Source organism: Eupeodes corollae, chromosome 1 (genome assembly GCF_945859685.1).
Source record: "Eupeodes corollae chromosome 1, idEupCoro1.1, whole genome shotgun sequence".
NCBI lineage: Eukaryota > Metazoa > Arthropoda > Insecta > Diptera > Syrphidae > Eupeodes > Eupeodes corollae.
In genome coordinates this window covers 162,546,443-162,558,192 of record NC_079147.1, presented here as the reverse complement: position 1 = coordinate 162,558,192, position 11,750 = coordinate 162,546,443, and the positions used below count along the sequence as shown (strand labels likewise).

The following is an 11,750-nucleotide window of genomic DNA, read 5'->3' as shown; positions in this document are numbered from 1 at the left end:
TACAGTGCATAAGGATTTATTTAGGCTCTATGTAACGTTGCGAAAATTCTCATTTATAAAAAATTCTGCCATACATTTTAGTTATACAATGCTTATGTCAAAAAAAGTACCAAAATGGAGCAATCTATTACATTTATCTGTCTATCAAATCAGCTGTTTGTCATAACAAGCACAATATAGAAATTTGTGTTGTGCTTTTGTTGGAAAATGGAATCCAAAACAAAAAGGTCTCGTACCCCGAATTGGGATTCGTCCGATAAAGTAAGTAATATCAGCGGTAAGAACCTTTGAATGAAATCAATAAAACTTCTTACATTTCTTTTAGATACTCCTCCGACAGCTTATCGAAGACAAAATTGAAATAATTGAAAACAAAAATGTTGACACCAACACATCCCGCTTGAAAAGAGACGCGTGGCGTGAAGTAACCCATAGATATGTACAAATATAGATAATCTTTGTTTTTTACTAATTTGTTTGCAATGATTTTCAGTTTCAACAGTTTAAGCGCAACGATTAGGGAAACATCTCAAATTCAGGCTCAATGGCGAGGAACTAAAATAAAGGCCAAAGCAGAGATGTCGGCCTTCCAAAGAAACCTCAGAGCAACAGGTGGTGGACCGCCTCCCAAGTCACCTGAGTCTGAGCACATCAAATTGATGGCACTTATCCCCCATGAATTTGAGGTGGATACAAATGATTTTGATTGTGATACTGAGGTTTGTTACACACGATACGTGCTTATGTTTATTTAATTATAACAAATCATTTTTTTCTATCGGAGTAGATGATAAAAGAAAACGTAACTTCTTTTAAGACCATGGTTGTGGACGATGAGTATGAAGATGTTTTTTTTTGTGGAGGATGAATCGCCAAGGAAATATGTATCATCGACTCATTCTTCACCAAAAATACATCCTCCATCACCATCAATGCCATCACCAAAACCGCCACCACCTTCACCTCCACCTTTGGATACTTTTTCTAAAAAGAAGTCAGCACCATTTAAACGGAAGGTAGCACATTATATGCATTTCTCTTCGTCATTGAATAATATTATTTTTTTTTCTTTATCAGATTAACTGCAAAGACAGCGAACTCCTCAAAAATGAATTATTTCAGTTCGCTATGGCAAATCGGACAGCCGAAAAAGAGTTTATGCAGCTTGAGCACGACGAAAAAATGAAAAGCATAATAATGGAGCGGGAGATTAAATTGAAAACGTTAAATATGGAACATTTAGAAAGGGAGAAAATGCTTGAGATGGAAAGGAGGCATACAGAAGAAATACACCAGCTCAAAATGAGAAAATTGGAAGAGCACTTTTCTCTGTAGTGATTTTTTTTGCATTCGTTTGATTTTTAGCTATTATTTTCCATTCCGTCCATGATGAATTTGTTTTTGTTTTTTATAAGTGTTTTTTTGTTTCATGTTTTTCTTTAGTTTTGTAAGTGACGTTAATGTTTTGAATAGTTTTAAGTTTCTTTTATGTTTCCCAATAAAAATTTAAAAGACACATATGTAAGAAAATTAATTTTTTATTGATTGCGAGTGGAAAAGTATTGTTCAATAAATACACGCCGTGTGAGATTTTGGTTGCTTCCTTCCTGTTGCGATCTTTCTTGATTTTCAGTTGAATCTGCTTGATTGTCATCGTTCACATCATCATCTATTTAAACAAAAAATATTATTAAGGTTTTTAATTTTGTTTAATTTTATACCTGTGAGTGGAAGAACATCCTGCAAATCAATTGCCAAGTTATGAAGAACTGCTAAGGCTATAATAGTTGTTTTGGCATTTTCTAAGGAGCACCTCATACCTGTTAACAAAATGCGGAATCTTTGCTTCCAGACGCCAAAGCATCTTTCCACCGTGTTACGAGTAGCTATATGAGCTATATTGTATCTTATTTCAGAATCCGTTCGAGGATTCAAAACGGGGGTAAAGAGGATATTAGTACAAGGGTACCCACCATCCCCAAGCAGACGACCATTGAACTCCCCATCATCAAATCGTTGTTTGATTCTGCTTTCCCTAAAAATTCGTGAGTCATGAGTGCTCCCTCTCCAGCGGCAAACAATGTCATTAATTTTAAGGGATGCGTCGCACACTACTTGCGTATTCAGCGAGTAGTACCCTTTTCTGTTAATATAGTACTGCCCTGATGGGCCACCTACTTTTGGGATCCTTATATGGGTACAGTCAATGGCCCCAACCACCTTTGGAAACTCCCGTATTTGAGAGAACTTGTTCATAGTTCTTATCTGGTCCGAAAAAGAAGTTGGCATTTTAATTAACAAAGGTCTTTTGGTAGCTAATGCTCTTGCCACTCGCTTGCAAATTTGGCAAAGCGTAGGTTGGCTAAATCCATGGATGTCTGCTCCATCGTCTTGAATCTATAAACAAATCATAAATGGTACGAATTTTGAATTGGTGTTTAGTACAAACTTACCTCGTTCCGTCCCCAATATCTTATTGCAGCCATTACTTGGATATCTATGGGTATGTGGCCTCCTCTATTGTCGCTGCTGAGATCCGAACGGATAATTTCAATTATTTTTATTGTATTCCTTTTTGAAAATCTATATTTTTTTTTAAATTTTGCATTTCTTAGGCTCATTGGGTTGAACCTTTTTTTATAAACTTTCCGACTTCTCGGAGTTGGTAAAACGCGATTTAAATTATTAAAATCGTTAATAAATGAACTAAATTGGAAAGGCATTATTGTTTTCTTTTGAATTTAAATAATGGAGAGAAATCAAAATGACATTTACGAAATAACAACAACAATTTCCTTATGTAGGCTCTATTCAACTTCAAAACGCGTTTAGCTTATTATGGGACTATGCAACCTTGCATAAGTTTTATAAATAGCATTTTTGCGTTTAGAGGCATTATAGAGATTACATAACTTTATGTAGGCTCTATACAGCGTTTTTAAATAAGACTGTACATGTACTTCAGGCCATTTGCTATGAGCATCAATTAAAATAAATAAGTATTTTCCCAATAAAGGTCCAGCAAAATCAGCATGCACGCATTCAAAGGGTTTCGATGGTGTCCTTTTTGGCTGGTTGTGCTCTTGCTGTCAGACAATCTGCACAATTTTCAACTAATTTTTGTATCTCTTTATCCATCCCATCCCAGCAGCAGTAACCACGAGCTAGAGACTTCATTTTCGTTGCGCCAAAATGGGCTGAGTGAAGTTCAGCAAGTACACGTTGTCGTAAGCTTTTAGGTATATATGCACGGATACCTCGTAATATGCAACCTTGTTAAGAAGTGAATTCTGTTTGCCGAATACCCCAGCGATGTGTACTGTATACTTCATCGTCCTTATTACTTCCATCTCTCAATTCAGATACATGTAAGTTCTCCAAGCACTCATTCTCAATTATATCAACTTCTTCCACGTTATGGTTTGGGTCTTGAATAGGTAGCCTAGACACAGCGGGCCTTACCAATAATAAATCGCTAAACACACGTTTAGGTATCGTTGAGTTAAATTTTAACAGCGAGTTAATTTTCGTGTATACTAATAACCAAAATAAACACGTCTTTTACTAATTAGCCTTCTATTACAATATCTACTACATTCTCTGTCAACAAGACAGCATTGAATTGACATAAGAAAAATTTGCAAACATAAACAAAAACATTTGATTAAAATTAAGTTTGAAATGGATTCGGACGATACAATAATGGAAGATTTAAATATCTTGGAAGATGTGGCCGAAGCAAGGAGGCAAAAAGTCTATAAAAACAAAATTGAACCATTCTCGAAATATGACGATAAAGAGTTTTATCGGCACTACAGGTAAATATTTTTGTTTTCCGGCTTAAACTTGATTAAATAAAACAAATAAATTCAAGATTTGATAAGACAACTGCCAGATTCATTATTGATCTTTTGCGGGAAGACATCGCCTCGGCTACCAATAGAGGTGGTGCAATTTCAAGTGAGTTGATTGTATTGACAGGGCTGAGATATCTTGCCGCAGGATCTTACCAGAAGGATGTTGGTAAGTTAAAATTATGAAATACATATTCAATGTTTCAAAAAGTTGTTCTTCTTCAGGTGATTGCCATAATATTTCTCAACAATCTGTTAGTAATTGTGTTAAGAAATTTGTTAGAGCCTTGGCCTCTAAAGCAAGGGACTTCATCAAATTCCCCAGTGAGCCCTCGGAAATTCGGTCAGTGAAAAGAAAGTTTTTTGATGTTGCTGGCTTTCCACAATGTGTGGGTGCTATTGATTGCACTCATATCAAAATTAAGAATCCTGGTCAAGAATTTGGAGCACGACACAGATGTAGAAAAATTTTTTATTCAATCAATGTTCAGGTTTGTTTGGCTCAGTTTACCCTGAGGCTCCACAAGAGTAAAATCCAATCCAACTTCTCTTCCGCAATTTCATCCGCAATCCAGTGTTTTTTTTGACTGGGCATATTATGTCTTGACATGAGCAACTTTAAATGTACCATTTGACACAACGGTTAATCTGTTGTTTACTTTTTTTGTCGGTAGTTGTGGTTTTTTAAAAATTTAAATTTCAAAAAAATTATATAAAAGTTGAAACAATTTTTAGATGGAAATTTTTTGAAATAATTTTTTAAATTTAATAGAGTTTATGGAATCAGTTAGCAGACATAAATTAAAACTCCGAACCGTTTGAACCATCCCAATGAAGAGAGTAGTTATGAAATGACGGTGGGTTGTATGTAACACTTTTAAGAATTTTCTATGATTTTCTCTCGAAATTCTTGGAAGTGTTACATACAAACCACTGTCATTTCAAAACTACTCTCTTGATTGGGATGGTTCAAACGGTTCTGAGTTCTAATTTATGTCACCTAAGTGTTTCTTAAAACCATTTTCAATTTAAAGAATGATTTCAAAAAATTCCCATGTAAAAGTATTTTTAACATTTCTTGATTCTCAAAAAAAAAGTTCAAACAATTTTTACATGGAAATTTTTTGAAATATTTTTTCCCTTTTCTTTTAGGTTGTATGTGATGCAAGTCAGCGCGTTACTGACGTTGTTGCCCGTTGGAGAGGTTCAGCCCACGACTCCAGAATATGGCGAGAATCTTCCATATATCACCGTTTACAAGATATGGATTTACAAGGAGGTGTTATTCTTGGTGATTCTGGGTACCCGGGATCGAAAATATTATTGACGCCATTTAGAGTGTCTGCCATTCTCTCAGAACCAGAACAGCGGTACAATAGAAGCCATATACGCACTAGGAACCACATAGAATGTTTGTTTGGGCAGCTCAAAAATAAATTTCGATGTTGCTTCAACGGAATACAACTGAACTATGAAACTGCTAAGGCTTCGATAGTTGCTATCTGCATTCTTCATAACATTTCAAAGGGTTCTTCGAATGGTATATAGTACAAAAAGAAAATCAAACAAAAATGCATATACTTATGACTTTCTTTCAACAGTGGGTTTCTTAGATGGTTCGGATACAATTATGCCTGATGGTGATTTAAATCAGAATGATGATAATGAAAATGATGATGCCTTGGTGCAAAGACGAAGACTGAGTGGGCGTTATTATAGAAACATATTTATTCAAAAATATTTTAATAGATAATAAAATAAAACTGAAACCATATATTATTTGAAATTTGCTTTTTAATTCAAACTGTCTTTTTACAGTTGACTCTCATTAATTTGAGACTCCGTTGTTTTTGAAAACACTTCGAATTATTGAGAGTTGTTGCGAGGCAAGAGGAGGTGTGGAGGTGGGTGAAGTGGAAGGGTAGGATAAGGATGAGGTAGGAATAAGAGATAGGAAGATTTGGAATAGGTTAGGTGGGATTGTTGAGATCCGGGGGACGCGGCCTGCTTGCGGTGCACGGCGTCAGCTCGTCGGACGGGGGGGGGGGGATCTTGCCCCCGAAACTCAACCTCGCCTGCAGACAAAAACATATATCAGGCCAAGGAATGAGGAAAAGGAAGGAAACATAAACGGACGGACTATTGGCACATCAGGGCACTGCGGATGTTAGTGCAGTGAGGCCATTACCCACCCTACCTTTAGGTATCCGCGGCCAGTTTTGGGATACCCCCAAAATTGTTGGTCGATAATCGGGTTCAGGTCATCTTAACTCCACGTCTACTCCGCTACCCTTGACACCCCTGAAAAAATAAGATTCAAACTCTCATCGTTTCGCTAGGGCGAAACATAAAAAAACTTTTTTTTTTCTATTTCCGGCGTTTCTGTCGGAAGTTTAATTTAAACAAAATAAATTAACAAAATAAATTAACAAAAAAATTAACATAAAGAAAAAACAAGAAAAAGAAACTGGTAACAAAAAAAGTCAGGTTGGTAGTCTTTATTTGTTTCTACCTTTGCGTAGAAGTACCCTTTCGTGGTATATTCTATTTTGATAAGCGAATATGTTTATCGGAGCCCTAATTCCCTACCCCTAAAGAGCTCTCAGGAGGTATTTTTTTTGGACCCTATACAACAAAAAAATTTACGGGACCGAACACGAAATTAACACCAACCGTTTCTTTTCGCACCTCACAATAAAAAAAGATACAAAAAAGATTAAGGAATTAAACAAAAAAAAATAACTTCCACGCCGATGAATTAATTTGGTAAATTTCAAAAAAACTTAAATATAGGACAATCACAAACACAAAAAGATCCACCGGTTAGGTACGAAGAAATATATGATATGGAGATGTACGCATATGTTGTGGGCCAAATTTACTTTCTTTATAGTTCCATAATTTATAAATTGATTGTTTTGTTTTCTTCTCAATTTGGTTCCCGTATAAATTTCCTTTTCTTTCAAGTTTTCTTTTTATTTAAATTTCCTTTAATTTCAGATTTTTCTTCATTGGTTTTTTTTTTAGTTTTTAAATTTTATTTAATTTCAACTTGGTATTCTAAAATTTTTTTTGAATTTTATTTAATTTCAAATTTTTTCTGTTTTTGAATTTTATTAAATTTCAAAAATTTTGTTGTTTTTTTTTTTGGGCGGCGGCCCCGCTCTCCATAATTTAATTCGGGCCGCCGGGAATCAAACACCTTTTCTTGTTGTTTGCTGGGTTTCTTTATCCAAAATTGTTGGCACCAATTAACATTCCACTTATTTCACTTCCTTAAATATCTTTTCTTTCTATATCCGAGTCTGGTGGTCCAACTGTTTTTTTTTTTTGAATATTTGAATTTAATTTGACCACTATCATTCACTTTTTAATCCACTGTGTGGTAGATGGCCAAATGAGGGAGTCCTGAAATTATCATCCCACCCACACCGGCAAAAAAAAAATTCGGATGATGTATTCTATCTCTAACAGGAACACATCATCCGATCCACCTATCCATACATATACCCCCAACCAACATCATCACACTCAAATAGTGGGAAACCACGTAGGTATTAAAACACTTCCAACGGAATAGGGGTATCAGTGTCCCAAGAACTAAGGGTGTGTTCCACGCTCGAAATCGAAGAGACCTGTAACACCGAACCACATGAAACCAGAACATTTAAAAAAAATCCAGACACATAATGACAAAGTAACCACAAAACGTATGAATACGAATCACCTAACCATTGCAATGACATGCATTAAACGTCAATACTGAAAACTAAACACGGACATAAAACAAAGTTTCATTCACATGCAACTTAACAATTCAACCAACTTAAACGACAATACACCAAACCCAGATCTCTTCCGGAACGCACCCATTGCTTTCCCATGGAATTTCTCTCCACTGAGTTATGGAGAGTTTCCATGGAGAGCAACAATGAGGCAAGTGACAGCTACATAACAAAATAAACAACATCCAACGAGTCAACAACTTTTGGGTAAGTATGAAATTTATTTGTTTCTTATTTAACTATTCTTTTTTTATTTTACTACCTTAGGATTGAGGATGCGGTTAATGGAAGGCATCCACAACAGAGTTCAAAATAATAAATGGTTCGAAATTTTTGACAGAAAAAATAAGAACAAAACAAATGTTTAAATAACAATTATTTATTGATGACTTTTTTAAAAAAAAAAGGTACACACGTTGGTTTATATTTTAAAACTAAATTAAATACTTATTCTACTTAAAATACTACAAAGAAAATCACAAAAAAAAATAAAGTTCAGTCCGTGTTTAAAAAATAAAAAAATAACGTTTGTAAACTAATTTAAAAATAGTATTTCTACTTATGTAGTTATCACAAAATTAAAAAAAAATGCTTCAGTTCGTTAAAAAAATATTAATGACTCTTGGTATGATTCAGTTAGATTTTAAGCCTAGTACATACTTCCTCGTGAAGTGAACGTTCGCCAGTGGAGAAAGTGAACTTTTGACATTGCTCACTGGTACACACTTGTGAGTACACGTTGTGAACATTTGACTTCAGCTTCACCAACAGTTCCCGTACATTTTGCACGTGAATTGCCCGTGAACGAAAACTCTCCACTTTGTTCTCCACTCAGCTTCACGAGCAAGTTCACGGGTGAACCAAAAACTGAAATTTGTATGGGTTCACGAGATGGTTCACAAGTATGTACTAGGCTTTACAGACAATCTATCTACCAATTAACTTCCAGTGAATTAAATGAAGCTAAATTCACAATTATTCTCGTTCATTGGTAGATACATTATCCGTAAAATCTAACAGAAGCATACTAAGAATCACTGACTCATAATTTACTCCACTTTGTCCTCTTCAGCCTTTATTTTTAAATTAACTAAGTGGAGCTTCCGTTCTTGCACTTCAAGCTTCTTTCTTAAAACACCTTCCTGAAGTCCAAGAATGATTTCTTTTTTTTTTGTTTCCATCTCCACTTGTGCAATTCGTTTTTGTAAGAGCTCTTCAGATGTTCCCAAAGTCGGACATTTGCGCGCTCTTTTCCTTGGGTTTTTGCATATAGTTTTAGGCGGAGGAGGAGGGCTGTTTTTCGTTTCAGGTTCTGGTTCGGGTGGATTTGATGAGGATGGTATGTTTTCTCTGGAATAAAAAGAATTTTAAAAACAATGGCAAATTATATCAAGAAAATATTCTACTTGTCATCAACATCATCAAGCCATATTGCATCGCAATCAAATTCTGCGGTATCCTCCACGAAATCCAGAGCGGAAATTTCAGCAATTTCGTAATCGATCTCAGAAGGTTCCTTAGGAGGTTTTCCACCACCGGTCTCCCTCTGAGATCGATTAAATTGACTCAAATTGGTCCGCGCCTCCTGCTTGTAGCGGCTCCATCTGTCTCTTATTTGTTTCGGCGTCAATTCAAAACCACTTGCCTGAAACGTTGTTGCAATATTTTGCCAGGCTATAGCTTTGGCTTTTAATGATTTGCCATCATTTAGCTTGGAATCAATTATATCCGCAAGTGGTCTAGCTGCTTCGACCAGTAGCTCCTTCATTGCCATCGTCCAATTTGATGATCTGCTCCGTTTTTCAGCCATTTCTAAAATGATGAATATTTATAAGAACATAACAATTATATATTCAAAAAAGTATTATTCGACTTACTTTTTCATAAAATATTGCCAAGTACAATCAGCAGACAACAATCACAACAAATCTCAACTCTTGTGACCAAAAAGTATTTGTTGCGTATGCTGTCAAAATGACAGTGCAAACCGTGGAGTTAAATTTAACTGTCCGTTTATAGTTGAGATTCCCAACAATAAAATTTAACTGAGCGTTAGCCCTTAACCTAACTATTAAAATGTTTATTGGTATGTCAAAATATTTAAAACCCAGTTAAATATTTAAGTGAGCTTTAATTTTGATTATTGGTAAGGCCCAGCATCTTCGTTGGCGTTATCTTTGGATCTTTTCAAATGGATTTCCAAATTGAATGATTCTAAGAATATTGCGTAATGTTGCATTCTAGCCGCCGAAAGAGTTAGTAAACCTTTTTGTGGAGAAAATATATGCGATATAGGCTTGTTGTTGGCAACCAATATAAACTTCCTTCCAAACAAATATTGATAAAATTTGCGGATACCATAAACAATGGCGTAAAGGCTCCTTGTCGATTTGACTATATCGTTGCTGTACCGAAGATAATGTTTGTGAAGCGAATGAAAAGGATTTTTTTAACCCGTCTGGATATAAATGACTTAATACCTCCCCACTCCATAAGGGCTTGCATCAACCGCCAATACCACTGGCAGCTCAGAGTCATAATGTGTTAGAACTGTATCCGATAGTGTTTGTCTTTTTGCTTCCACAAATGATTGTTCGCAATTTAAGTCCCATACAAAAGGTACTTTATTTTGTAAAAGTCTATTAATCGGGAAGAAAATTGTGCTTAAGTCTTTTATAAAGTGACCGTAGTAATTGATGAGCCCTACCAATGCACGAACTTCATCCTTATTTGTTAGTCGTCTCATGTTTTGTACCGCTTCTTCCTTTGCATCTCCTTTTTTAATGCCATTTTAACCAATTATATGACCAAAGTATTCAATATGGTCTTTCATAAATTCTGATTTCCCCCAATTTACTCTCAAGTTGAAATTATTTAGACGGTCTAAGACCTCGTTTATTCGTTCTAAATGTAATTCATCGGTATCTGCGGTTATTCTTATGTCGTCTAAGAAAACGGTAACCCCTTTAATGCCATGCAAAACCATCTCTATGAAACGCTGCCATTTTGCCGGTGCGCATGCTACCCCATTCATCATTCTCGTTGGTTGGAACAAACCCAATGGCATATTTATTGTTAAATAGTGCCTATCGTCGGGATTGATTTCAAGTTGCAAATAAGCTTTAGATAGATCAATTTTGGAAACATTTTTCCCGCCCGCCATGGTGCTAAACATTTCCTGAACGGTAGGCAACGGATTTTCATCCACTCTAGGTGTTAGTTAATGGAAATGGTACCCTTCGGGCCTTAAGGAATTTAGACAAGGCATTTTCTTTTATGTGTAACCTAGCTTGGTGTCCCACAATTTTTCCAGTAGAAGGCCAAAATACATTTTTGTACTTACTCACAATGTGTTTATGCTTTGTATCGTTGAATTTGTCTGCTTGAATAGTTTTTACATCAAGTCCTGGTTTGTGTAGTTGGTTTGTACTTTCATGTACTTTGTTTTGCCATCATTAACCGTTAAACCCATTTTTGCCGCATCTGCGTTAATACTCACAATAGCTCCATTGACATCACGCTGAGTTCTTCCGATTATGTCAATGTCATCAACCATATGCTAGTAATTGGACAGACTTTTGAAAGCTAGTACTTCTAGTGCTGACGTGTGAGCTCTGCACTATTCTTTCAAGTACGATGTTAAAAAAATTGCATGACAGCGCATCACCTTGTCTAAAACCTTTTTTGACATCGAAAGGTTCTGTAAATATGTTTCCGAACTTTATGGAGCAGAGTGAATTCCCTATGGTCATCCTGTACAAACGGACGAGTTTGGCAGTGATGCCAAAACTAGACATAGCTCTTAATAACTTGTCATTGTAGATGCTGTCATATGCGGCCTTGAAATAGATGAAAAGATGAATCTGCCGTAATGTGACTATTTGATCGACTGTGGATTTTTCTGGTCTAAAACCACACTGATAATAGGCATTAGACGTTCATACAGGATCTAATTGATACAAAAAAAACGACAAATGTTCATTAAACCATATTCTGTCAAAAATATAAGAATGCACACTCTCCTTAACAAGAAACCCCTATGCCATCCCTGATCTATAAAAGATATGCCCATCTAGACTTTAATTAAAAACGCTGAGTGACAGCATCTTTT

General features: G+C 35.6%; 4 protein-coding genes across 5 annotated transcripts; 2 read left to right on the top strand and 2 right to left on the bottom strand.

The window, feature by feature from the left end:
• Positions 1–497: 497 nt before the first annotated feature.
• LOC129940374 (uncharacterized) lies at positions 498–1,807 on the top strand. Of its 2 annotated transcripts, XR_008780671.1 has the most exons (3): positions 498–719; positions 788–1,016; positions 1,078–1,281. XR_008780671.1 is itself a non-coding variant. In XM_056048692.1 (2 exons), exons 1-2 carry the CDS (start codon positions 579–581, stop codon positions 1,333–1,335), a joined length of 399 nt encoding a protein of 132 aa, XP_055904667.1. In that variant the 5' UTR covers positions 498–578; the 3' UTR covers positions 1,336–1,807. The 2 variants fall into 2 exon arrangements, 1 of the variants encoding a protein (XP_055904667.1); XM_056048692.1 differs by lacking the exon at positions 788–1,016 and having other exon boundaries at positions 1,078–1,807.
• LOC129940373 (putative nuclease HARBI1) lies at positions 1,416–2,938 on the bottom strand. Its single transcript, XM_056048691.1, has 3 exons — positions 2,454–2,938; positions 1,722–2,397; positions 1,416–1,669 (listed from the first exon to the last, which is right to left on the bottom strand). Exons 1-3 carry the CDS (start codon positions 2,721–2,723, stop codon positions 1,539–1,541), a joined length of 1,077 nt encoding a protein of 358 aa, XP_055904666.1. The 5' UTR covers positions 2,724–2,938; the 3' UTR covers positions 1,416–1,538.
• A 521-nt stretch (positions 2,939–3,459) lies between these two features.
• On the top strand, positions 3,460–5,589 carry LOC129941795 (putative nuclease HARBI1; the record flags this gene model as incomplete). Its single annotated transcript, XM_056050520.1, has 5 exons — positions 3,460–3,818; positions 3,875–4,023; positions 4,080–4,345; positions 5,007–5,394; positions 5,456–5,589. Coding segments are annotated over exons 1-5 (1,074 nt in total), but the record flags the coding sequence as incomplete, so codon positions are not given.
• A 2,966-nt stretch (positions 5,590–8,555) lies between these two features.
• On the bottom strand, positions 8,556–9,597 carry LOC129941397 (uncharacterized). Its single transcript, XM_056050021.1, has 3 exons — positions 9,517–9,597; positions 9,046–9,451; positions 8,556–8,989 (listed from the first exon to the last, which is right to left on the bottom strand). Exons 2-3 carry the CDS (start codon positions 9,447–9,449, stop codon positions 8,689–8,691), a joined length of 705 nt encoding a protein of 234 aa, XP_055905996.1. The 5' UTR covers positions 9,450–9,451; positions 9,517–9,597; the 3' UTR covers positions 8,556–8,688.
• Positions 9,598–11,750: the final 2,153 nt, after the last annotated feature.

Excerpts from the sequence above, each read along its gene's own strand:
- LOC129940374 (XM_056048692.1), top strand. The coding sequence starts at position 579 with ATGTCGGCCTTCCAAAGAAACCTCAGAGCAACAGGTGGTGGACCGCCT. Across the intron at positions 720-1,077 it reads ATTTTGATTGTGATACTGAG|ATTAACTGCAAAGACAGCGA; the intron begins GTTTGTTACACA and ends TTTCTTTATCAG.
- LOC129940373 (XM_056048691.1), bottom strand. The coding sequence starts at position 2,723 with ATGCCTTTCCAATTTAGTTCATTTATTAACGATTTTAATAATTTAAAT. Across the intron at positions 2,398-2,453 it reads GATATTGGGGACGGAACGAG|ATTCAAGACGATGGAGCAGA; the intron begins GTAAGTTTGTAC and ends ATTTGTTTATAG. Across the intron at positions 1,670-1,721 it reads GGATGTTCTTCCACTCACAG|ATGATGATGTGAACGATGAC; the intron begins GTATAAAATTAA and ends TTGTTTAAATAG.
- LOC129941397 (XM_056050021.1), bottom strand. The coding sequence starts at position 9,449 with ATGGCTGAAAAACGGAGCAGATCATCAAATTGGACGATGGCAATGAAG. Across the intron at positions 8,990-9,045 it reads CTTGATGATGTTGATGACAA|AGAAAACATACCATCCTCAT; the intron begins GTAGAATATTTT and ends TTTTTATTCCAG.